Source organism: Nycticebus coucang, chromosome 11, assembly GCF_027406575.1.
Source record: "Nycticebus coucang isolate mNycCou1 chromosome 11, mNycCou1.pri, whole genome shotgun sequence".
NCBI lineage: Eukaryota > Metazoa > Chordata > Mammalia > Primates > Lorisidae > Nycticebus > Nycticebus coucang.
In genome coordinates this window covers 26,598,640-26,624,679 of record NC_069790.1, presented here as the reverse complement: position 1 = coordinate 26,624,679, position 26,040 = coordinate 26,598,640, and the positions used below count along the sequence as shown (strand labels likewise).

The 26,040-nt window shown below is 52.4% G+C and overlaps 1 protein-coding gene across 1 annotated transcript; it reads left to right on the top strand.

The window, feature by feature from the left end:
• Positions 1–252: 252 nt before the first annotated feature.
• Positions 253–13,805, top strand: AQP1 (aquaporin 1 (Colton blood group)). Its single transcript, XM_053608578.1, has 4 exons — positions 253–814; positions 10,142–10,306; positions 10,624–10,704; positions 11,840–13,805. Exons 1-4 carry the CDS (start codon positions 431–433, stop codon positions 12,017–12,019), a joined length of 810 nt encoding a protein of 269 aa, XP_053464553.1. The 5' UTR covers positions 253–430; the 3' UTR covers positions 12,020–13,805.
• Positions 13,806–26,040: the final 12,235 nt, after the last annotated feature.

Here is a 26,040-nt window from a genome sequence, read left to right as displayed (position 1 = left end):
CTGCCCCCTCCAATGTGCTCTGCCTTTGGGCAACCCCTGAGGTTAGCTCTTGGGGTGGGGACACCTGGATTTCTCTGGCCTCCTTAGTGGGGCCAGCTTGGAGGAATTTCCTAAAGCCTATTAGAGCTCTGGCTGCTTCCCACCTGCCTCCCTGGGCTGGGCAGGGCTGAGGGCGGAGGGAGAGATTGAGGGAGGGGGAGAGGAGGAAGAAAAAAAGTTGGCAGGCCGACAGCAGAGCTGTGTCTGCATCTATCCCGAGAGGAGGCCCGTGTGGTGTGGGGCGGGCCAGGCACGAGGAGAGGCCTTCCTCCCTTTGTGCTCCCCCCCCCGCCTCCCCCCAGCCTATAAATAGGCCCAGCCCAGGCTGTGGCTCAGCTCTCGGAGGGAGTTGAGCACCAGGCAGCAGTCTCCAGCCAAGACCCCTGTCAGCATGGCCAGCGAGTTCAAAAAGAAGCTCTTCTGGAGGGCAGTGGTGGCTGAGTTCCTGGCCATGACCCTCTTCGTCTTCATCAGCATTGGCTCTGCCCTGGGCTTCAACTACCCGGTGGGGAGCAACCAGACGGCGGTGCAGGACAATGTGAAGGTGTCACTGGCTTTCGGGCTGAGCATCGCCACGCTGGCCCAGAGCGTGGGCCACATCAGTGGTGCCCACCTCAACCCGGCCGTAACACTGGGGCTGCTGCTTAGCTGCCAGATCAGCATTCTCCGGGCTGTCATGTACATCATCGCCCAGTGCGTGGGGGCCATTGTCGCCACCGCCATCCTCTCGGGCATCACCTCCTCCCTGCCCATGAACTCGCTCGGCCGCAATGACGTGAGTGGGGTGACCCCAGGCTGGGGGGTTCTAGAGCAGTGCTGAGGGCACTGATCCCATCCTCTGCCCATTGCGCAGATAGGGTCACTGAGTAACAGAGAGGACAAGAGGTTGCTGGAGGTCATGTAGAGTTGGGATCAGAGTTGGGGCTGGAACTCAGTTATGCCTGAAGCCCAGACCTGTTTTCTGCCAGGCACTGTGGGAAGCTGAGATCCAGAGAATAATAGTTTTGTCAGCGTCCCCTGTGGGGCATCTGTTGTGGGGAATGAGCTTTGGAGGCAGCTAACATTGGGCCAGCCGTTCTCAGCCCTGGGTCCTGCCCATGCAGCCAGCTCTCTCCTCCTGCAACCTTGCACCCACTGTCCCAGCCACCTGCACCAGATGCCCACATGTCTGCAGCCAGTGTGTGAACAGGACCCCCTTGGGGAGACCCCTCAGGCCACCAAACAGCCTCTCATATTCACATAGGTTCCCAAACAAATTGCCCCCAGGAATCAAGAAAAAAGCCCCCTCTCATTCCTCTGCCCCCAGGCATGAGACAAAGCTAAAGAAGTGAAGAAAATTGCTGGGGCTGTGTGGGGCAGTTTTTCTGGACTGCAGAGTGAGCTAGGGGCGTAGGCTGGGCTTTGCTTCTGGGCAGTGTGTGTGTGTGTGTGTGTGCGCTTGCTGGCATGGGTCTCTGAGCGTGGGTGAGCTGTGTATATGTTTCTGCTGCCATGTGAGGGTGTGGGAGGTGAGTGTGTGGACCATGTGTGCCCAGTGCTCTTGTTTTGAATGGGGTCTGGGCTGGGGTCCCTAATGACAGGCAGATGTTGGCAACTGGATGGCAGCTGCTGAAGTGAATTCCTCCTGGGCTGCTTAGCACAGCTAATTGGCCATGGGCGGCAGCTGCCTGCTGTCAGGGATCTGGGGTTTTCCACCTCCTCAGCCAAGTGCAAGCTTAAACTGTGCTTTGGCCACAACAGGGGGCATTTTGGCCTGAGAGGCTGAGTACGGCTTGGAGGAGGTTTCCAAGGGCCCAAGGGATGGGCCAGCAGGCTTGTGGACACTCAGTTGGAAGGAGAGAGGCAAAGGTGCAGAGAGGAAGAGTGACTTCTAGGGACATGAGACTGGAAGGGCCCTGGCAGGGCAGACAGGTGTAGGGACGGTACCAGAGCCTGCTGCGGACTCTTTGGAGATGGCAGTGGTGATTAGACCAGCTGTTCTCTCGCGTCCCAGCCAAAGTTCAGATCCTGGAGATGGCAGTGAGGGAGGCCAGGAGAATGTCTGGTGCAGAGGGCAGCTGGCACCTTCCTGCTGAGGGGGGCTTAGCACTTCTCATGTCATAGAGACACTTTACCCAGCCTCCTTTGGAGCCAACCTCTGCTCAACCTGAGATTGAAGATTAGCTCCACAGGTTGGAGTTTAGACTTTAGCCAGGGAAGACAGGAACAGAGCTTAGGCAGGCCGTATCCCAGGCCCTCCGGTCTCAGTCTTTCCAGTGGGGGTAGAGCTGGTAGCCTTGGGGAGTTCTGCTGAGAAGGGTCAAGTTCACACTGGGATTTGACTGGGCACAATGAGGGTGGGGAAAGGTCCCGATAGGGGACAGATTGAGACTCCCAGGCCTTCTGGCCCTGTCTTGGCCCTCCCATCTCCCATCTCAAGACCCTGTGCACTTGCTGGCAAAGGCTTTGCACTTTGTGCTATGGCATCCCAGGCAGGAGGGTGGGGCCCCTTCAGTGCCATCTAGATCCAGCCACACCCTGCTCTGGTGCCCCGTCCCCTCCATGGCCTTCATTTTCCAGAGTCTCCCCGATATCTGGGCTGGACAGGTTGCTGATGGGGGAGAAAAAGGAGCAGTCTAGTGTGGGGCCAGCCTTGGGCCAGGGCAGGCTCATGGGTTCATAGGCTGCCTCTGGCTTGCTGGGTGTCCTTTGTGCCAAAGCCCCTGAAGCTGCTGACATCTCTGGTCCCTGCCCCTGCTACCAGCTCATGCTCACATTGTTGCCTCAGACTTATTGCCTATCCCTGGGGCTGGATGAAAGGCCCCTGAGGCCAGGCCCAGGAGGGCAACGCCTAGGCACTAAGTGTTATGGGGCTTAGGCACCACCCTGTCCAGACACTGGAGGGCTAGGGTTCAGGAGCACAGGGTGGGCCCAGAAACAGAGAAGGTGTCCCCTGAAAGGGGGATATGGAGGAGCCTGGGGTGGCCTCAATGTCTCAGGAGGGTCAGAACAGGGTGGGCATCAGGCCACACGTGCTCCACGCCCCAGGGGACACTCCCACAGCCACTCTGGGCCTGGGCTCCACCCTGGCCAAAACCTGGGTGGGTCAAGTTGTTGGCATGGAGATTTCCGAGGAAAATAGGGAAAGAAGTGACAGGAAGCGGTTGGGGTGAGTCAGGGGGTGTCCCCTAGGGACGTGGTGGAGACTACTTTCTCCTGACTGAGTCAGGATTCAGGATACACCCTGGAGAGTCCAAGGGCCTTCACTCAGTCTGCAGGGTCCTGGCTGATTCTAAAAGCCAAATTCTAATTTTGGCCAAGGGTGAGAAGCCCTGAGGCTGAGGTGGGCACCCTGGCCTGTGATGCCATACACTGCTGCCCTGGCCAGTGTGGCCCTAGTTCCCATCAGTGAAATAGGGACATTTCAGGGTGGGCTGGGCTCTGGGAAGCAGGGGACACTGGTGACTTGGAGTGCTCACAGGTGCTGGCTTTTCTCATTCTTCTGTTTACTGTCTCCCGCCAGGACCTGCTGGGAGCTGAGTGCAGGGCTGAGTCAGCTGGGCTGATAAGTCCCCCACAACTGCAGAGAGGTAGAGCAGGAGGCAGGTGTGATAAGAGGTGTCAAGGCAGGCCAGGAACTTCTGAACTTGAAGGGTGGGAGGGCCAGGAAGACTTCAGGGAGGAGGTGCCACACAAAGCTCTGGAGAGAGAAGAGGCTTCCAGGCAGAGGGACTGCATCAGGACAGGCCAGGAGGCAGTGGAGACCGTGGCTCAGAGTGCTGGGCATGGTCAGACTGGAGGTAGTGGTGGTAGAGTAGGGCTCTGGATGGAAGTGAGGGCCTAGGGTTTGGACCAGAGGCCCTCACCTCCTTGGACCACTGTCTCTGACAGTGAACTGGAGGGAGCTGGATTTCTAGGGCCTGTGATTTTAGCCCCTGGAGCAGGGGCAAATATCCTGTCTTTGAGGAGTCCTCTTAGCCCTGCTGACTCAGGGCCTGACTGCTAGGGAAATGCTTGTACATGTAGCAGCATCTGGGATCTGACCCCAGCCCTGAGCTGTCCCGCCTCCCCCAGTTTCCCCGACCAAAGAGTGAGAGGCCCCTCCATGCCACCTTCCAGAGCTTAGAGATGGGCTGGGGAAAGGGGGACCCAGAGTTTCTGATGTCCCCTGCTCAGCCTAGCCTGCCTAGGGAGGGGCAGGGGGCTGGGTAGTGGTGCTACAGCTGGGACACATAATTACTGTTTCCATCCAGAGCCAGATGAGGGGGAGGGCACAGAGAGACAGGAGCTTTGCAGTGGAGGCTCCCTTGCCATGGAAAATTTTGAGGCTGTTTCCCCGTTAGGGCCTTCACGGAAGCCCTGCAAGTCCCAGCATGAACTGCCAATACTGACCAGAGCTTGCCCTGGAACACGCATCTGAAGGAGTGATGCTCTGAGAGAGGACAGGACCTGCTGAGGGCACTTGCCCATCCACAGCCTCTTCTCATACCTGTGCCTCCCCCTGCACATAGCCTTACAGCAGTGCAGGTGAGGCCACTAGCTCATTCCAAGACAATTCCATGCGGTCCTCCCCAGCCTGACTTCAGGGCCCAGATGGTGCTCCCTGCTTTCTCTAGGGGCCCCACCCATCAGAGGCCACCATCCCTACTCCTTGGAAGTACCAGTGTCGTCTGGGTTCTCTCAAATGACTGTGATCCATGCCCTCACACCTGGAGGTGTGGGCAGAAAAATGCTGTCCATAGACCCCACATATGGCCAGGGCTTCTCTCTGGGGACCAGAGAGCTCCTTGTCCAGTGGAATGGCTCCCAGGGGATCAGCGAGAGGCTGTCTTTACTCAGCCAAGGAGCTACAGTTTTTATTGAGGGGGGGCAAGTACATCCTGAGGCTGAAACCCCTAACTCAGAATTTGGCTGAAAAGACTGGAAAATGGCCCAGCCTCTTTAGTAGTTTCAGTGCCTGAAATCTCACCATCAGGGCCTCTTGAGAGGCAGATTTCTGCTGATGGTAGTGAAGGATTTTCTTTTTTATGGAGAAAGGGCTTCCTTTAAGCCTGTAAGCTTTTTGTCATTAAGGATGTGTAAGTAGAAGCTATCTATCGGGGAGGTTGCTCTGGTGTGTCTGGCTTGCCAGGGGTCCAGTGGGGTGGGTAGGAGGTTCTGTGACACAGCTATGCTGTGCTGAGACCAGCAGTGCCAATGGCCTTGTTTGGACCCTGGCCTGGAGAGTGACCAGTTCCACGCCAGGCAGGGAGGAATTCTGGAGACTGGGGCCACGGCCTCCATTTCACAGATGGGAAAACTGAGGTACAGAGTTGTGGAGGCTTTTAAGGTGGCAGAGTAGGTCATGTCGGGGCAGGACCATGCCCCCAGCCTTTTGCTCTCAGCTCTTGATTCTTTGTGCGGCTTCAATGCGCACACGCTCACAATGTACAAACATACACACGTGCTCGCACATGAGGAGGGCACACCCACAGGACACAGAGCACATTCTTAAAATTGGGTGGTCCCACTCTGCAATACCAGGAGGGGCAGGTGGGGGTTGCTCAGTGGAGCCTCTTCCTTTCCCTGCCCTGGAGCAAGGAAGGCGGGAGGGAAGGAGGAAGCCATTGCTTTGTGTATTGTTTCTTGTCAGGAAGGTGAAATGGCTTCTTGGAGCAAATAAAGGGCTCTCGGAGAGTTGCTGCTTTCTCTCTGTGAGGGTTCTTTCCCTTCTCCTCTGCAGGCAGGAGTGGCATCTGTGTGGGGGTGTGATGCACAGGGACGTGGCAACACACTCAGAAACGCCATTAGACACAGCGATACAAACACAAAGCTCAGCCTCCCAGGGCCCAGTGCTGTGCAGAGCCCCTCTCAGTGAGAGCTGGCATCCTGGATCCTGCCTCTTCCCAGGGACTGCTGAGGCCACTTGGCCAGCACCTGATCACTTTGTTTAAATGTCTCACATGGGATTAAAAAGAATGTACATGCTCTAATTTTTTTTTTTTTGTATTTTCCTTAAATCAAGCTTGTTAATTATGTGGTTCAAATCTACCATGTTCATGTTATTGGTATTTTTTAATTGCTTCAATCTGTCAGTTTCTAAGGAAGGATTGTTGAAATCTTTCACCCTTCTAGTGGATTGATCCAATTTTTCTTGTAATTCTGTCAATTTTTACCTCACTTATTTTTAGGCTACATTGTTTGGTGCATACAGGCTGGGGATTTTTGTAGGGTTTTTTTTTTTAGACAAAGTCTCATTATGTCGCCCTTGGTAGAGTGTTGTGGCATCACAGCTCACAGCAACCTCAAACTTTTGGGCTTAAGCGATTCTCTTGCCTCTGCCTCTTAAGTAGCTGGGACTACAGGCTCCTGCCACAGTGCCTGGCTATTTTTCTGTTGCAGTTGTCATTGTTGCTTAGCTGGCCCAGGCTGGGTTCGAACCCGTCAGCTGTAACCACTGTGCCCAGCCTTTTGTAGTGCTTTTATATATTATTTAAAAATTTAGTTATTATGTAACAAACCCGTTTAAGGTCTAGCTAACAAAAAAGAGAAAGAGAATCATCCCCAGGCACATGTGGCCATCCATAGATATAGCAGACACCAATCTACAAAGACACATGGAGGCCCACAAAACATGTGAATATGCATGGAGGGGTGACATGCTGAGGCATAGTAAGTTTCCTCTACTATCCAGTGCTGAGTCCTAGAGGCACTGGGGTGGGTGAGGCAGGCCTCCATGTTGTCTGTCTTCTGTCCCTCCAGAGCAAGTTCTCAGGGCATTAGTCAGACCTGTCTCTGGAGCCTGCTGCTCTTTAAGGGAGGGTGGGCTGCCAGGGTGCCCAGGCCAAATCAGCAGCCCTGGGCCTCAGAAGCTACTCTGGCTGGCCTGCCCACAAGCACCAGGGAAGGTTCAGAGCCCACTGTCTGGAGGGGCCAGCCTTGGCTGTCCTACAGCTCAAAACACATTGGCAGACACAGGCCCCCTTCTGCCAGTTCCCCAGCTCAAACTGAGAACAGCCAGGGGTAGCCAGTGCATTGTCCTATCAGTGAGGGATGGCATTGAACATGGGGCAAAGAAGCCAACTTTGCTGTCTCCTCCCTGAACCTCAGCCTTCCCATCTGTTACCTTAATGAATGTTTGCACAGGCTGCCCTGTAAGGCCCCCAGGGGCTAACGTTTGGCCCAGGGGCTAACGTTTGGCCCACGGTCTCCTAGCTAGAAAGGGAATAAAAGAGCCCTGGGTCCAGAGAGCTTCTCTGGAGCAGATTGCCTCTAGAAAGGGTGGGAGTTATAGTATAATGGCATTCTCTGCCAATTCTGTCACCTCCCAGTGAGCCTCCCTGCAGGGGTTTGGATAGGGGACACTGATGGTCCCCCACCCTGTCCTCACTGAGCTTCCAGGCCAGGAGGAGACAAGTGCCCACACAGGCTGCAGGAGATTCCTTTCCTACAAGACGTGCAGAAAGGTCAACCGAGGCATAGTGGGGCTGGGGCAGAAGTCAATGCCAGCTAGGGATCCATCCGGAAAGGCTTCTAGGAGCTAGTAGGGTGTGAACAACAGGCTTAAATGGGTTCGGTATGCAAACAGAGCTTTTATTTTCTAATTATTATGGATTATTATATAGCTTACACTTGCATTTACAACACTGATTGTTACTTTTTGTTTTTTTCTCTCAATCGGTGAAATATGAGACCTGGGCGGAGGATGGGGAAACTACCTGGGGATATGCAAACATGTATTTTTTCCATTAACCAATGACCACAATTGGGATTGGCCCTATTTAAGCAATTGTTTCAAATTTAATGGGCTGTAAACAACATAAGTCTCAATTTGTTTACCTGCTCTTTCTTGGACATTGTTTTAGTAGGTCTTGTCTGTCCCTTCCAATGATGAATTATCAAGTATTTCCACATGTGAATAATGCAAGCGTATTAGGAAGTTGAAGGAAGGTTGTCAGTAGCTGCTACCTCCCCTACTGGGAGGCTTACTGGTGGTTGTGATGGTAGTGGGTACTGGAGAGAAAGGTTATCAGTCCATGTGTTTTTCAGCAATCAGGAAGAGGGTACATTCCTGAGTTCTTATGGCAGGTGGTTGCCCCTTCTCCCCCAGGACTCTGAGCACTGGGTCTGGAACTGTGATTCCTGATCTGCCTACTTTGTACCCCCTGCTCTGATCCGTGCCTTAGGGTAGGAACTGGGACTCCCAGATCTGGTTAAGAACCAGAGGAGGAAATTAGTCTCCCTAACCTCCTGCCATATCTGTGAGAGAGGCGGGGAAGGGGCAGAGGGAGTCTGAAGCAGGAGCCACTTACAGAGGTGGCTCCCTTAATCAGCCAGGAAGGGTTGGTTTTAGGACTGCTGCCAGCTAGCTATTAGATGACCCTGGAGAGCAGGGAGAGGATAAGAGGCTGTGAGCTTCTGAGTGCTCCGACACAGAGGAGTCAACCTCATAGGTGTGAGTAAGGCTGGGCATCAAGTACCAGCCTCGTCTCACAGCCTCACCTCCACCCTGGGCAAGCTGCTGCCAGCAGCTCTAGTTACCTCACTCCCTTCTGCACAACACTTCCCCACCTCCACCCCCCACCGCCACCCCCCACCCCCAGTGCAGACAGGGTTTTGCCCTTCTGCCTATACCCAAAACTTACGCATATGGTAAGAAAGAACCAGAACAAGAGCCAACCCTTTCCAAATGTCCTATTGCCTTTGAACCTCCCACCTGCTCTGGAGAGTGGCCATGGACAATTACATCCATTATGCAGATGGAGAAACTGAGGAATGAGAGAGGGGACAGGCCATGTTTGTGGTACCAGCAAGTGGAAAAGTCAAGACCTGAATACAGGCCTTCTGCCTCTGCCGCGCAGCCTCAGGACAGAAAGAGAACTGGGCATTGGCCAGAGGGCTGGCAGACCTAAGGGGATGCAGCTCTGGGGTCTGCCAGGAAAGGCCCAGAGCTGGGGCTGCAAGGCAGAGGGGATGTGAGTCATTCCCTGTAATCCAGGGCTAAAGACAAAGGCGGGAAAAGAATTGTTCTTGTAAGATGGCCTCAGGGTGGAGCTGGGAAAACCTCTGGAGAGTTAGAAGTGTGAGGTGCCCACTTAGGATTTTGCAAAATCCCCTGTGGCATTGGAGAGCCCACATATCCTCAGGATGGGAACTGGGAAGTGAGACTCTAGCTCTGGCTTGTATGGATGTCCCATCCCTGCCAGGGAGAAGGCAGCCCGAGTGGCCATGTCCAGGCATCTTTGCAAGTGGGCCCTCACCTATGTGGTCCAGCTTCCCAATGTGGGTGCACCTGGGCAGGGGGACCCCCACATGGAGGAGGGTGCAGGGCTCCCTGGTACAGCTGCGGGGTGAGGGCTTTTGTGACCTCATGGCAGCTCCCACTGCTTCTCTTTCCATGACTCATGTTTCTAAAAGTGGCCGAGGAGCACGTGGCAGCCAGACAGTGGGGGGTGGGGGGGCTATGTGGCCAGGTAGAGGGAAGGCGAGGTGGAGCGGAGAGGTGGGAGAAAGGAGGGAGAAGGAGGGATGGGGAGGTCTGGGCGAGAAGGAATGGGAGAGAGACCCTGGACTGGGGTAGACAGAGAGGGGTGAAAGAGGAGAGACAGAGGGTGGAGGCAACAAGGGAAACAGGCACAAAGAAGAGGGAGAGACAGACAGACAGTGACTGAGGGACGGGAGACTAACTGGAGAAGGTGCTCCCAGATTTGGGATCTTTAGCTGTAGCAGGGCATGAGTTGGGCTGCTATGGACTTCAGTGGTATGAAGCCATGTCCCCAGCTTGGCTATCCCACCCATTTTCATGTGTGCTAGGAATGTCCCTGACCATGTCCTCCCATGCCTGGGCTCAGTCCTTGCCCATGACCTTGGGTACCCTGGCCTGGATGCAGCTGAATGTGGGGGCCCCAGCTCAGCCTAGGCCTCTACGGCCTCTAGGCAGAGTGGCAGGGCCTAGGCAGATGTTAGGGCTTAGTTGAAGTCATCCCCAGGTGTGGGAGGCATAGGCCTGATTTCCACCTCTTGGGCATGGGAGGGGCTCAGTGATGGGATCTGATGACACTCAGGGGCTGGCCATAGGGAGACTGGGGGGCCTGGGAGGCCTGGGACAGGTCTGTTCACTGGGCTTCACTGTCCTCCCCTACAGCTGGCCAGTGGTGTGAACGCAGGCCAGGGCCTGGGCATTGAGATCATCGGCACCCTGCAGCTGGTGCTGTGTGTGCTGGCCACCACCGACCGGAGGCGCCGTGACCTTGGTGGCTCAGCCCCCCTTGCCATTGGCCTTTCTGTAGCCCTGGGACACCTGCTGGCGGTGAGTCGGGGCCCTCCCAGGTGGGGTTGAGGGGAGGGGGCAGAGGCTGGTGGGGTGTCCTGCCAAAGTGCTATCAAAAGGTAGGGGAATAGTAGGTCAACTCTGAGGGGATGAGGCAGGGTCCTGCCCAGGATAGGGAAGCACAGGGACCTCCCAGCCAGCTTTCTGGGTTGGTGCCTCTCTCTCTGTCTGGATCTCATTGTCCCCTCTTGTTCTCTCTCTGTCCCTCCTTACCACTTTCTCTTCCCCTCCGTATCTCTGCCTTTGCCTTTGACCTCCCTCTCTTTTCCCCTGACCCTGGTCTGTCTCCCTCACAGATTGACTACACTGGCTGTGGTATTAACCCTGCTCGGTCCTTTGGCTCTGCGGTGATCACCCACAATTTCAGCAACCACTGGGTAAGTGACCCACAGGCTAAGCCCACCCAGTGAAGGGTGGGCAGGAGGCTTGGGCATCATCTGGTAAGCCCAACACCACCCTTGTGGTGTCCTTTCTCATCATTGTAACTCTGGGAGACGGCCAGGGCAGAGGAAGTCAGGAAACAGACCTAAGATGCAGGGGTAGGGGGTGGCCCCCTTTGCTCTCCTGGCCAACACCTGCCCCATGCTGCTGACCCCAAGTCATCCCCACAACATAGTGACACCTGGGTCCCAATTCTGGCCCTGCTACTTTCTGATTCAGTGTGACCTGGAGCAGCCTGCCTAGCCTCTTGGTGCCTCGGGTTCCTGACCTGTGAAGTGGGGACATGGTAGTTTCTACTTCCCCAGGATTCCAGGAGGAGGAAAGGGTACACTCTGTAAACAGCACAGCACAGAAGGAGTGCTCAGTGGCTTTTAGCTGTTATTGCTGATGGTGTGGGTGTTCTAGGTCAATCTTTACTGGGCTGTCTCCAGGACCTTTCTGAAGCTGGGGAGGGTGAGGTCAATGGCCATCCTCAAGAGGAGGCTGGGGCTGGCTGTGGTTGGCTGTGGTGGCTCACACCTATAATCCCAGCACTTTGAGAGCTGAGGCCAGAGAATTGCTTGAGGCCAGGTGTTTGAGACTAGCTTAGGCAACAGAGCAAGACCTCATCTCTACAAAAAAGCAGAAAACCTAGCTGGACATTGTGGCATGCACCTGTAGTCCCTGCTACTCAGGAGGCTGAGGTGGGATGATCACTTGTGCCCAGGAGTTTGAGGTTGCTGTGAGCTATGAAGACATCACTGCTCTCTAGCCCTGGTGAGTCCTGAGTCCTGAGTGAGGTCATCTGTCAAAAGGAAAAAAAAAAGACAAGAGAAGTGGCTGGTACTGACCATGCCTGACAGAGGCATGCCAAATGAGGCAAGGACATGTCCCTACCACACGCCCTGTCCTGGGCATTTATGGGGGTTGCTGGAGTTTGGCACTGCTGGCCTCTGTCCCAGTCACAGGTGGAAGAGAAGCCATCTGCTGGGGTAGGGAGATCAGGGACAGCTTCCCAGGGGAGGGGACTTTTCAGTGGCACCTCCAGGACCAGGTCAGATAACATCTGAGCATATCTGGTCTGTTTTCTAGATTTTCTGGGTTGGGCCATTCATCGGGGGTGCTCTGGCTGTGCTCATCTACGACTTCATCCTGGCCCCGCGCAGCAGCGACCTTACAGACCGTGTGAAGGTATGGACCAGCGGCCAGGTGGAGGAGTACGACCTGGACTCTGACGACGTCAACTCCAGGGTGGAAATGAAGCCCAAGTAGAAGGGGTCTAGCCAGGCATCCACGCTGGGGGCGGGGAGGGAAGGGTGAAACCCATACTGCAGATACTCTGACCAGCTGGCCAAAGTCACTTCCCATGATCCGCCAGACCTGCGTAGTCAAGCCTCATTTGGCAGCGTTTTTATCTCTTTCTTTCTCTTTCTCTGTTTCCTGGCCTCAGAGCTTCCTGGGGATGAAGATTTACCAATTCTCTCACTCCCTAGAAGTAACAGAGGAGGTGAAAGAGAGGGACCCACCTGCTAGTTTTTCCCTTAGAGTGTGATGGGAGGTTGCCAGAAAGTCTCTCCTCATCCCAAAGTTACTCACTGACTCACCTGCGTGGGTGCCTGGGTTCCACCATTGTTTGTGCCTTTTGGCGTGGTCCTCCTTCTCCGGATAGGTGCCTTGTCCTCATGGTGCTCTGAGAGGCAGGGGGTCTCAGAAGGTGCAGGGGCAGCAGTGAGCCACAGACAAGCCCTGGCCCTTTGGGTCTGTCTGCGCCCAGGGCCCTCCCATTGGATGTGCTGTGTGGAATCATCCCTATCTCAGTGATCTGGGAAGTGGCAGGCCAGACAGAGCTCTATGCCCCAAGGCCCCTCTAGGACTCTGCAAGTGTAGATACAGCCTGGCTCTAGAAGATGTAGTCAAGACTGGTGCTGCTTTTCCCACCTGCCCTGAGTTCTTTCCCCAAGGACACAGCTGCAGCCACAGCCCTTGGTGTATGTGTGTGCACGTGCAGGCAGGCTGCATAGCAGAGATCTCCTCTATGGAGAGGCGCCTCTAGGCGGCTTGTTCTTGTAGAATGCAGGCCATTTTGGCGGGGAAAGAATGCTTCCGTAACTTCATTGAGTTTTTAGTGAGGCTTTTTCCACCTACGAATGCATCATATTGATCATTACTTCAGGTTTTCCACTTCCTCTTGCCAATGTATAGACACAGGTCATCATTATGCTGGTGAGTGTTTATCATAGAGCACTTGGGTTATCTGAAGGCCACAGTCTGAGTATAGATTGACCCTGGTGCAGATCAGCCCAAGCAGGCAGATGCCCTCACTGGGCCCCTGGCTGACCCTGAGCAGGGAGAAGCATGTCCTGCCGTTCTTCTGGAGCTCCTGTGTTGAGGCCCCGGGGCACAGACTTGCCATGCAGGCCAGCCACAGCCTTCCCTCCTCACTGACCTGGAGGGGAGAAGCCATGCCTTGGCCTGATGAAGTAGCTGCTGGGGAAGCCCAAGGACAGTTCAGAGCACAGAGTCTACTTGGAAGCTGGATTCTTGCACTCAGCTGTCTACATAAGTCCATTCAATTCCAAGGGCCAGAGCAGCTCTGCTCCTGTGCCCTTAGCAATGATGGCAGCAGAAACCAAGAGACAAGATGGCACAGGTATTTAGAAGCAGTGGGACAACCAGAAAGCCCTTAACTGTCACCAACACATCACATCTGCGCATTCTCTTCTCCATTCCCTAGCAGGGACTTCTAGCCCATTTAATGGATAAGGAAACTGAAGTCCAAGGTCCCACAGCTAGAGAATGATTTGGCCAAGTCTAGCACTAATGCTAATCTCTGGACCGTGAGGTTGCCCCTCTCACTGCCAGCTTTGCTGCTGCCTGGGTGGTGGCCAGGGGCCAGGAGGGGTGAGGGTGGTAATGGAGGGGAGGGGGAAGCCCAACCCTGCCTGGTTCTGGCTGCTGTGTACCAGGACCCTACACCTGTCTGCTCTGCGTGTATGTCTCTTTGGAATTGGAGTTCTGTTATATATTAAGAAAATAAAGGAAAATGACTTATAAGGTCCTCCAGTCTTCCTGTGGTTTTTCTTCTTCTGGAGACATGTCCCACAAGCGTTCTATGAGTCTGCAAGGAGATCATTCCCCCTGCTAGGGACCCAGTCTGAGGAGGAATCACGGTCTACCCTCCTGCCCTCAGGACCCCTGGGAGGAGGGGAAGGACAGAGCCTTAGCACTGAACACCCTGTGAGGGACACAGGGTCCTGCCCAGAGTAAGGAGACTTACAGGGCCCAGTGGGACAACTTGGAGATCCGGGGGCAGCTGGAAGGGCAGGGTTCTGACCAGGTTAAATGGGGTGGTGGGAGCTTCTTCTCGTTCAAGAGTGTGAAAGGGGTTGAGGAACATGGAACTGAGCAACAGGGACTGTTCAGGCCTCCCTCAACTCACATTTGTGACTCATTTGCACTTGTGCTGGGTACTGGGGCCCATGGGCTCTGCCCCAGGGAGCTCAGTTCATGGGAGAGAAAGACTCACATACCAGAGCTTAGTGAGGTTAGTGCTATTTCAGGCTGAGGCTACTGAGGCTAGGACACTGGTGCCTGACATCCCCCCCATCCCATGCACATACTTAGGGCTATTTCCTCAAATCAGGCTGGCTTTATCAGGAAACTGAGTCCCAGATAATAGGGATGGAGCCACGGTGCAGGGCAGGCAGACCTGTACCTTCTGCTGAGGCTAGTGCTAGGCCATCCAGTGAAGGTCAGTCAGTGCTGTTTGACTGAGGCTTTCCGGTTTCAGTCCTAGGCCACACAAACTTCCCTTGCATCTCCCAGGTTGAGGAGGCATGTTGTACAAATGAGACAAGGATGGTCAGGTTGTGAGAAGAAGGTACGAGCCAGCCCACCTTATCCCAGGCCCACCTGTAAGGATGTGCCAAGGCTATCTCTCACAGCCTTCTCATGCTTGTCTTCTTACCCTGATCCATCCTCCTAGGCCTGAAGCCCTCCCAGTCCCCACTATGGGGCTCAGCCACCCCCACCTAGCCCCCACTTATCCATCCCTGCTTCCAGATCTACTGCACCTCATCCCATGGCAGAGCCTCCTGTAGAGTATCGCTTAGTTATAGCTTCTAGAATCTGACAGCCAAGAGGTAGGGCCTGAAGAAGTCAGGGAACTGATATTTCCTGAGCAATTTTATATACACATACTCTCTTTAATCTTTAAAACATCCTTGGAAGATGGAGTTGACTGTCTCTGTTTATAGAAAATGCCAAGGCCCCTGGAAAGGAAATGATTTGCCCAGGGCCACCCAGAATATTTGTGACAGAATTGGGATTTTAATCTGCTCTGCCTGGTTTCAAAGATTGGGCTTTTTTGACTATGTAGTGCTGGCCTGTTTTGTTGTCACCTCCACTAAGTTTAACTCTGGGATAGCCAAGATGCCAGGCTAGCCCAGAGAAGGACCAGCTCTGTAGCATCAGGAGAAGCCTAGTGATTTGGTGCCAGCTGGACACGGTATCTGAGACATCTTGGCACCACAGGGCCCAAGGCTGCTCCCCTGGCACTTGGCAGCAGCTAAACCTCTCCACTACCCTCCATGGCCTGTATACCCTATGTATGGGAGGCAATGTCTGATACATTTCTCCCCCACCAGAATATTTGAGAAGGGAAGGGCAATGCTGCACCATGAGGGAGAATAATGCACTAAGGCAGGGAAGCAGCATTAGGCCTAGGAGCAATGCCTATGGGCCCAAGGCTGCCTCATACACTTTATCTTCTAGCCTGGAAGAGTCAGTGCTCCAGGCACCCCATTTCCTTGGGGCCATACCTGACTGTGCTCTGCTTATGTTCTGTACAGCTGATTATAGAGAAGAAGCTTGGGAGGTAACAGGGTTGGGGATAGGGTTGCTTGGGCAACCAGAGCAACTCTTGTCTGTTTTCTTCATCAGAATTTAATGGAGAGAATAAATTTCCTGAAATCTTCCAGGACTCAACTCTGTCCCTAGGCTGTGAATATTCAGGCAGCTGTACTTGTAAGGTGCTTTGGTGAAGGACACCTGTTGCCCTTGCTGGCTGGGTCCCTGCTGAGACCGGGCAACGTGTTACTTCCCCCATGAAATTCCCCCATGGCCCTGGCCTTGAGACTTGCACACAGGGATGGTTCAGCCAGCCCAGAAGGTTGTGCCCTGTGCATGTGGCCTAGAAGGAAACAGGATGTAATCTAGCATCCACTGAATCCTAGAATATTTGTCTTTCCATTAAGCTCACAAGAGCAAAAAGTTGTGGTTCTGCAGTTGCCCCACCTATTCTGAGATCCCCTAGGAACACTAGAACAGATGAGAAGATTTTCCAAAGCCTTTTACAGGAAACATCAGCCAGAGCCCTGTGATGAATGTTCATATCAGTATGAGGTTGGATTTCAGCCACACATCTATAAGACCTCAAGTATTGGGGCAATCCCTCTTGGGTTTCTATACATTCAGGAGTCCAGGATCCTTATATATCTGTATTTCCCCTTTGATGTTTAAGTTTCTTTCCACAATCAAGGAGATTCATCTTTCCAGGCCCTGGAGAGGTGCTGAGAGGTCTGTAGGGAGAAGACTTGTATCCTGGGCTAGAATCAGTCAACTGGTCACACACACATGCTCCAAAGCTTCCATGGGCTAAGCGGCCTCTTGCTCTGACCACAATCCCAGCCCTGTTGTCCACCTCACAGCTCAAAGAGGACCCAAATGGAAGGATACGGGTGGCTTTAGGAAGCTACTTGCCACTTGACCTTAAGGACCATGGTGTCTTTTGGAGATTTGATAGGTGCAAAGAGGGTTCTCTCCCTTTTGGGGTTCCCGGATGATGCTCAGTATCTCTGGAGTCTGGAAAAGCACTGGAGGAACTGGTGTCTGGTCCCCACCCATGGCATGGCCAGGCCATGTGCTGACCCATTAGGGTTTTTCCATCCCTCCTGTAGGTCACACCTTCACTGGTCAGAATCCTCTCAAGGAGGGGACAGTGATTAATGTTTTATGGAGGAGCTGCTGGGCATGACACTTTGTTTTCTTTAGGTTTAGAATACAATGAAGACGATTTGTGGAATTTGCTGCTGATCTGGGGACTGTTCTTGGGGACTGCAGGAACCCAAAGGTGGTGATGTTTACTGTCCTTAGTGCTCAAGGCAGCTGGAGACCTTGCTTACAGGACTACCTGCACCCGGCCCACAAGAGCCTGTTAATTCCCACCAATACTTTGGGTCCAGTGTGCAGAGGCTTGTGTTGAAGGGCTGCTAGCAAGTTCCAGGCACTCATCTTGCTCAGGCGATGCTACTTCATTTCTATACGATCACATTCTCTGCATATAGGATTTGGCTTATTTTTCTTTTATTTCCAGTACAGTGCTCAGGAACAGGATGAGGGCATAATTGATCTTCAGCCATTTGGGCTAATACAGCCTCACCTATTCTAAAAATATCAAAATACTTCCATCTGTTTTAAACCCTCCAAGTAACCCTCCCACCCCACCACTGCTGTCTGGCCTCCCTGACTGCCCTGGTCTCTCTCTGGTCTCCCTCAAACCCCAGAATTCCCCATAACCCATCATTCAAAGGGCTAAAGGGGACCTCTAGGCACCTGTCCAACACAACAGCTGTGGGGGCATTCTGATGGCTTGGTGTCCTTGTCGTACTAGGCTGCGATATTTTGCACATCACCTCTGGGTGAGAAAGAAAGCTTTCACTTACATGAGAGGGTCCCTCCAGTGAGGTTCAAGTTACAAAGAGAAAACAAAAAAGAAGAAGAAAAAGAATTCTCACCCATGGGCTAGTCACACAGACTATAGGCTCTGTTCACTCTGGCAGCCTAGCCCCTGACCATTCCTGACACATTCTCAAAGGCTGGAGGAACGTCTTCTGTCCATAATCGTATAGTTTCCCAGATGTCACCACCAGGCACTATCCTGGAATGTTGGCTTGAGGAGGCTGTTCTGGCTTGTGTTTGTTCATTAAGGGAGAACTGACATACGTTCCTCAAAAAACTACTAAGTAGGCAAACAGATCTAATATGGAGAAGAGTATTATCTATCCTTGCTCTAAAATATGAAGGAAAGGGGTGAGAGGGAAGAGAGAGACAAACTCTTCCAATGACTCCAATTCAAGAATAGCCCACCCAAAGAATTAACAAAGATGAAAAAATTCCTAAGGCTTGAACCTACTGTGCACAGCAGTCTTGAACGTTCTGAAAAGGATCAGTGTGTCTCTATGCCTTGTTTCACATGACCTTTGTTATTTTTCTAACTTAACTTATATTCTTCATAACACAACTTAAGTAGTTATAAACAACATACCTTTAAGGGACTCAAATAGAAAACCAAAACGAATTAAACTGATAAAACCAAGAAATTTTATTTTAATGATGTAAATTTAAAATTGACTTCTTGGGGGCGGGGGGGCTTGTGGCATGCTGGGTATCATTATAGTTGGGATATCACTTCTGTGCACGGTTTGTGAGTGTGTGAGTGAGTGTGTAGGAGGTTTAGCTCACTGGAGAGTGGCGTCATGCCAGAAAGTAGGAAGGCCTATGGAACTGACTACGGGGTCTTCCGGATTGAGTCAGGCTATGACATGGCCATCTCACAGCTTTTTGGTTTTTTCACTTGAACTCTAAGGGCAATTGTCCAGAAATCTAGCTTGAGTTTATTTATTTATTTATTTTTTGAGACAGAATCTCACTCTGTTGCCAAAGCTGGAGTGCCATGGCCTTGGTTTGTTCACAGTAACCTCAAACTCCTGAGCTCAAGTGATCCTCCTGCCTCTGCCTCCCAAGTAAGACTACAGGCACTTGCCACAATGCTAGGCTAGTTTTTTAAATTTATTATTTATTTATATTTTTTAGAGACAGAATCTCACATTTCACCCTCGGTAGAGTGCCGTGGTGTCACAGCTCATAGCAACCTCCAGCACTTGGGCTTAGGCAATTCTCCTGCCTTAGTCTCCCAAGCAGCTGGGACTACAGGTGCCCGCCACAATGCCCAGCTATTTTTTTGTTGCAGTTTGGCCAGGGCCAGGTTCAAATCCACCACCCTCCATATATGGGGCTGGTGCCCTACTCACTGAGCCACAGGCGCCACCTAGTTTTTCTATTTTTTATAGAGATGGAGTCTCACTCTTACTCAGGCTGGTCTCAAACTCCTGAGCTCAAGCAATCCTCCCTCCTCGGCCTCTCAGAGTGCTAGGATTATAAGCGTGAGCCACCATGTTCGGCCAAGCTTAAGTTTTTTGAACATTACAAGGGCACCTTATCCAGACCCAGTCAGAGAGTGGAACCACACTGCTGAGTTTCAGGCGACTGCTGTTGATTTATCCTGCAGGGAAAAGCAGACTCTGGGAGTCTGGTGGGAGTGTAGGCTTCTTGCCTTCACTGGCTAAACCAGGTCAACAGGACCAGTATGCTCCATTTATCTTTTTTGGCAGATCCTGTGTCTAAACTCAGGTCTCCTTACTCGGATTAATCACGCATGTGGTTACACACAAAGTTTTTTTTTTTCTGTCAGTGATAGTTTTTTTTCCATGTGAAATGTCAGATAATTTCCCAATTTGATAAGAACGCTAGAAACCTCTCTCTATCTCCATTTATCATGCTGACATTCCTTGTGAAGTCAGGCCTTGGGAGGTGAGTTCCGTATTTAAGAAGGTACAGTGTGGACAGAGCTGGTTTGGCATCTCAGTCAAATCACTGACCCAGGGAGGTGTGTAGAGGTTAGTGACTCCGGGCTAGGGCCCCTTAATTCGAACAGGCCACCTGGCATGTGCCAATGCCAAGCACGCACCCACCTCTGAGAAAAGCTCCCTTGACTTCCTCATCCAGCATTCTGCACGCTCACCCCCATTTCTGGGTCTCAGTAGCAGAGGGGCAGACCCCCAGGAATGGTCCAGCCCTCCACACACCTGCATCACTTTGTGTTCTGCCTCACTTTACCCTCTTTCTCCTGTCTGGGTCTCTGCAGCCCTGAAGAGCTGTCCCTGCTCCACGCCCTGTGGAAGGATTCCTGGGACCTGAGGTGGGAGTGATTCTGTTAATTGTTTGTGAAGTTCCTGAGAGCTGCCAATGCACCTGGATTGTGGTTGATGGGCCGGTGGCACCTTCCATCCGAGACGAACTCCAAGAATTTCCTCTGTGGTAGTGACCTCCTGGCTTAGGAAGGGCAGTGCATCTGCCTCCAGGAATGTGAGGCCTAGGGACACTGAGCTCAGGAATGCCTCTGTGTATTGCAGCTTTGGTTCCAGAAAATTCTAGCCCCCTGCCCTTTTCTATTCTTCTTAAGTGTGAAGCTTCCCATGTCACCTTTGGGGAGATTTTCTGGAGGGAAAAATCCTAGAGAGCTAGATTTGAAATAGAGCTTAGCAGTCTCAGGGCCTCTGCCAATAGGTACAATTACACTCCTGGCCAAGGCCTGAGTGAAGGGGCTTAGGGAAGTCACTTGCCCTTTGTGGTCCTCGCCAAGTTGGAGCCCCAGCTCCTGGAGGTATGGACTGGTTTTCACAGGTGGTGAGGGAAGTTTGGAAACCACCATGCCCTCTTAGAGACTCATCATTCAAGTCAGCATAGTAGAGGCAATGACGGATCCTGCAATAAGAACTCATTTTATTGAAGCAAGTATTCACCAAACTTGTTTGTCCACAGAACCCTCATTTAGAAATAACTTGGATTACCATTTCAGATAATTCGTTTTCTACAAAACACCTATTGTAAATGCTGGCCCGGCAGTATCTCTGAGGGCCCCTCAGCTTTTAGATTTCACTATTTAAAACCTCAGGCTGGCTTAGCTTATCAAAACCACTCCTGAAGGCAGGTGTAAAGGAAAAGGGAGGAGAAAGAGGTTTAGGGTTCAGAATGAGGGTGCTGGGGAGGGTGTGGGGAGGTAGGTACAGGGTGTGTGTGTGTAAAAGTGTGTGACACGCAAACATGTGTGACCAAGGGGAGAGAGGAGGATGGGGAAGACTCTGCACAGTCTGGATGGTGGGTGGGGGGACCCTCCTACTTGCTCATAACTGATTAATCCCTGTCCTACCATCCTGGGGGTGGTGTATGGGAGCCAGCTGTGGGTATCCAGGCACTCTGAGAAGGCCCCCTGGACTGGAGCCTCCATGAATCATTGACTATCCTTCCATTGTGCTGGAGCCAGCTGGGGCTAGTGTCGGAGCCAAGCTTTAGGAGTTGTGGGCAAAGGTGGTACAGGCCAAGGGTGAGCCTAGGTGGAGCCACAGCCTCATCTAGACCTTTCCAAAGTAGGCCAATACAGGGCCACCTGAATGGGCGCTGCACGCCAAGGCTCCCTTGCTGCCTGAGCTGCTGCAGCTGGTAGATGTGGAATGAGCACTGGGCCAGGAGTCAGAGCCCAGAGTTCTAGCCTTGCCTCTGCCACCGACTTGCTCTGGTACCTTGGGACAGTCTCTTCTCCTTTCTAGGTCTCAGTTTCCCCATCCATACACTGGAGATCAAATTCGAGAGTCTCAAAATACCCTCCCAGATTTAGGAGTTTTACCAAAAGCTTTTCAAAACCTCCTTCAAACCCCATGGTGTTGGCTTTGGGTCTTGGTCTGGAGAGCCCAGCTCACCTCTCGGCACTCTGTCCTCACTGATGCCCCATGGGCTCTGTGCTTGCTCAGTTCTGCCATCAGGGACACAAAAAGAGATGGGGGAACTCAGAGCTTTCCTCAGAAGCTCCAGGGTACTTGGGAGACCCAGTGCCCTCACAGCCAGGACTAGGTTGTGTCCCTGCTGCCTGTCACCTGAGAGAGGCACAGGCCACCCTCACCTTGGGAAATCTGCTGCCCTTGCTGCCTATCCTCCCCATCTGCCTCTGCTTCTGCCTTGCTATGCCTCCCCGGGCAGCCCCCTCCCCCAACCGAGTTCCCCCCAAACAGCCCTGGGAGGAAGGCCCCTTGGGGCCACTGTGAGCTCTGTCTATACAGGGTCTTTCTCTGCCCTGCCTGCCTGAGGAGGAGGTCTCATTCCACATACCCTGGGGCTTATCCAGGTGGAAACATCATCTGGGCGCCTCAGCCCAGCTCTTGGGAAAGCAGACAGAAAGGCCTCTTCCCAGGGTTTAACACTCCCAGGGGGGCCATTTCCAAAGCCCTGCCCACGTGCCCACACTGCCCTGCCCTCCTCTGCTGGATGGCTAATCCTTTGTGAGCCCCTGCAGGGCAGGTTCTGGAGCTTAATGGATTGAGGAGGGAGTCAGGCTTCTTAGCAGCAGGGAAGGGAGCAGAAGCTGCCTGTTCGCTTGGGTGTCCTGCGACAGCAGTGTCTACATGTGGGGATACTTTGGTGTGATGGTACCAGAAAGCCAGATAGAGCACTGGAGATGATGGGGCAATGACCAACCCCCCCATACCTGCATTGCCCCTTACAGAGCTAGGGAAACTGAGGCCAGGGAGAAGAGATCTGCCCAAGTCGCCTCAGGGCTCAGTAACAAAGACAGGACTAAAGCACTTTCTGCTGCCCTGAGCTAGTTTTAGCCCTCACCTCTGGCTGCCTCTTACTGTGGCTATTTCTTGTCTCCACTTTTCCCTGTCCCTGGGGAGCAGTGTTGCCTCATTCCTGCCAAGGCCTTCACAGCCCCTAGCATTGCCCTGAGCAGTTGTGCCCAAGGTCCTGCTGCCAGCTCACTGGTGTCTGCTGTGAGCACCACCCCCTCAGCTGCCCTCTACTCTGCTATGAGTCCCAGGCTGGTTACAGGAGGAGGTGGACACTCACTGAACAAGGAGAAGAGGGGAAAGGGGTATCCTAGAGACCAGGCCTTGCAGGCTGGACCCTGAGGAGAGGCTAGGGCACTGTTTTTTCCTGTCACCATGCAGAGGCCTGGGTGGAGGCAGAGAAGGGGGCACCAGGGCTGAAGGAGCCACTGGGGAGGGGCTGGCAAAGTGCTCTGAACCTCTGCAGAGGTTTGGCTCAGATTCCTGGGTGCCCATGACTTACAGGACAGAGTGTGGGATGTGGAAATCAGAGATCGCTGACTGGGGTCTAGAGGTAGATTGGAGCTGTCAGAGCAATCAGTGAAGGGGCAAGCAGAACCCCATTTACAAAGTGCCTGCCAAATGTTGGCACTGTGTGGGAGCTGCATATGTACCACTCTGCTGGGTACTCATAAAATGAGCTGAGTCAGAGATTTGCTCATTCATTGATCCAAGAAATATACATTCAGCTTCTACTATGTGTTAAGCACCGTTTTGGGTGCTAGGTATTGAACAAAAGAGACATCATTTCCTTTTTGTAGATGAAGAATCCATAAATCAGAGAGGTTAGGCAACCAGCCAAAGGGTACACAGCTAGAAAGGGCAGAACCAGGAGACACAGCCAGGGCTGTAGTGTCCTGGGCCTGGCTTCTTTCCATCTCTACGCTGGTTGGATAGAAAGGCAGGGAGGTGGAGCTGAAAGAACTCCAGATTGCCTTGCTGTGTGAGTGAAGCTGTGCCTGCTTCCCCTCTCTGGACCTAAAGTTTCTCAGTTGACTTTGAGGCTCTTGGCCAAGCAGCCTGGAATCACTCCCGGAGGCAACAACAGAATTGAAAATTTTATAGCTACTGATTTTTCAGCAATTTCTATTCATCAGAACCTGCAGTGTCTACAGGAGCCATGGAAGATTGCTGAGTAGGGGAGGGACACACCAGAGAGCATCCCTGAACTCTACTTGCCCCAGGCCCCTCCTAGTTCCCCAGAACCACTGGTCTGAGGGTTATCAGAGGAAGCAGCTGAAGCTTTGGACAAACAGTCTGGGCAGGCAGGGACACAGGGACACACGGTTTGTGCATAAGGGGGCTGGGCGGGGCAGGGATGGATCCGTGGATAGGGTGAAGACTGAGCTGCAGGGAGAGGCAGGGCGAAGGTCTCGGGGGACAGCCACCCCCTTCTGATACTCACAGCCCCTCCATCCCAGGGGCAGCCCCCTCCTCAGATCAGAGCTGATTACTAGCACCCGCTTTCCCAGCCCCAGACCCAGCAACTCTGAAGGAGGCCCCAGAAGCAGGGGGTCTGGCCCAGCTCTCCAGGTGCTCCCAGAGGGGACCAGGGAGGCTTCCTTCACGAAGTCTTCCAGGCTGAGTTCAGCCTGTCTGGACTGCACTAGTACATGTTACCAGGACACCCCGTTAGCAAACAAAAGCACAGGATGGTCAGTCTTCAGTGCTTAGAGAGGAGCACAGTGGGTGATGAGGGAGCCTTCTAGCCTTGGAGGAAGAGTAAAGTCTGGAGGGGGGAGGGGCAGAGAGAGCCAGGGAGGGGAGGGATTTAACCCGGGGAAGTGGGGAGCTTGTGGGGGGAATGCCACTGTCCTTAGTTTTCCTTTCCATCTCAGGCCCTGTCTCCTTCCTGGGACACAGTGCCCACCTCCTTTCCTGCCTCTCCTAGTATACTTTAAAATGTTTATTTCATCAAAAAATAACATATTTGTTACTTCACAATAATATATGTGGCTTGGTAGAATGGTTTAGGCCATGGACTCCAGAATCTGACTGCTTGAGTTAGAGTCTGAGACCAGCTGTGTGATCTCCACCAAATCACTGGTGTCTCAGTTTCCTCATCTGTAAAGTGGGGAGCCACCTCATAAGGTTGTTGTGAAGATTAAATGAGCTAATCTATGTAAAGTGCTTATTAAAGGGCCTGGCATAGTAAGCCCTGTATAAGTACTAATTATTAGAAATGTAAATTTTAAAGTTTAGTATTAATATAATAAATATTATTAATGAACCTATTGTTCAACCCAGGAGCAAGAACCTTTTAAAAAATTTCTGTCTACCATGAATATATCAATGTACGTAGCTATGATTTAATAAAAAAAAATAAAAAAATAAAAAAATTTCTGTCTAGCTAGTGCTGTGCCCCTACTCCCCTAACATCCCTTAGATGTACCCACCATCCTAAATTTTTGTGTTTATCGTTCTTTTACTTAAAAAAAAGGATTGTAGGTATGCATGTCTGTATGCCTAATCAGTAAGTTGTTTGCATTGCTTTTGAGCTTTATAAAAATAGGAACTTATTGTAGCTGGTCTTCTGGGCTGTTCCTGCAATCATGAGTTTCTGAGAGATTCCATCCAGGCTTTGTCTACAGCAATAGTTCATTGTTGTGGGGAACTAGCCACCCTTGATTACTTCCTGGCCATTCTTTCCCCTCCTGCCCACAGGGAGAGCTTTGAGGGGCATAAATCCAGCCACATTTCCTCTGCCTTGTGGCCTTGCCTCCTACAGCAGATAAGCTCACTCTCTCCTTAGGCCTCCAGCCCTGCTTCCCAGCTCTGCCCCTGTCCCCCCATTCAGGGCCATATTTTATGAAACTTCTCCTTCCCCATCTGTGTTGCTCTGGAAGGAGCAGCTGGCCAGGAAGCACTGGCCCAGGCTTGAGTCCTCGCTTTGCTTCTGATTGGCTATGTGACCTCTCTGGTTTTCAGTCTCCCCACCTGTAAGGACAGCTGGTGAAGTAGTCCCTCCTCCGTAATGTCTGCTGTGTCCCAGTCCTTCCTTGGTCTGGAAGTGGTGCTTTCCCACTCCCCCAAGGTGGGGCAGTGTGTGTGTTAGGGTGCAGCCCTGCCCATTTCCTCTCACCTGGGGCTGAGGACCTCTTTCCACCAGGAGGCTTCTATAGTGCTCTGGGGGCTTTGCTCCCTCTGTGCCTTGAGTCTGTGTGTAATAACCACTTCAGCACCAAAATAAGCCCATTGAAATTTTGAGTCAAAATCTCACGTGGATTACAGTATGCAACTTGGGCTGTAACCCCACTTGGGGTACTAAGTCCCAGTCCCAGCTCAGAGAGCAATTTCCTGTGCTGCCTTGAATGCTTCAATTTCTCCTTCTGCAAACTGAGGCTGATTGCTCATGCTGATTGTGTGCAAGGAGCAGCTGGGTCTGTATATTTCCCAGGTAGTCTCTCAGGTGAGGCCTTGCCAGAGAAAGCCTGCTTTGGAGGAAGGAGGGCAAAGTCTGCAGTGAAGTTAAAACCTTATAAAGAAATGAGTTATCCATGTACAAATCAAATCACCTTCTTCCCCTTGGAGGAAAACAAAGTGTCACATTGTTCTCCTGTAGCCTGGCTCCCAGCCAGTTTTTCTCTGCACCCTGCCAGCCCCACCCCCTTGCCCCCTGAGCAGGTGCTCCTGCAGGGCTATCGCCTTCTCCTACAGGGGTACTCTTTTCTGTTTTTATGATTTTGATGTGGATACTTCCAGACATTAAAAAATACTTTTATATACACAAATACAGTTTGTTTTTTAAATTAAAAAAATACATTTTGCAGCATGTTTTTTCTACTAAAAATCTAT

Bases quoted from the DNA above. Each gene is read 5' to 3' on its own strand.
- AQP1 (XM_053608578.1), top strand. From the start codon at position 431: ATGGCCAGCGAGTTCAAAAAGAAGCTCTTCTGGAGGGCAGTGGTGGCT. The intron at 815-10,141 runs GTGAGTGGGGTG...CCTCCCCTACAG, and splicing joins ACTCGCTCGGCCGCAATGAC to CTGGCCAGTGGTGTGAACGC. The intron at 10,705-11,839 runs GTAAGTGACCCA...TCTGTTTTCTAG, and splicing joins ACAATTTCAGCAACCACTGG to ATTTTCTGGGTTGGGCCATT.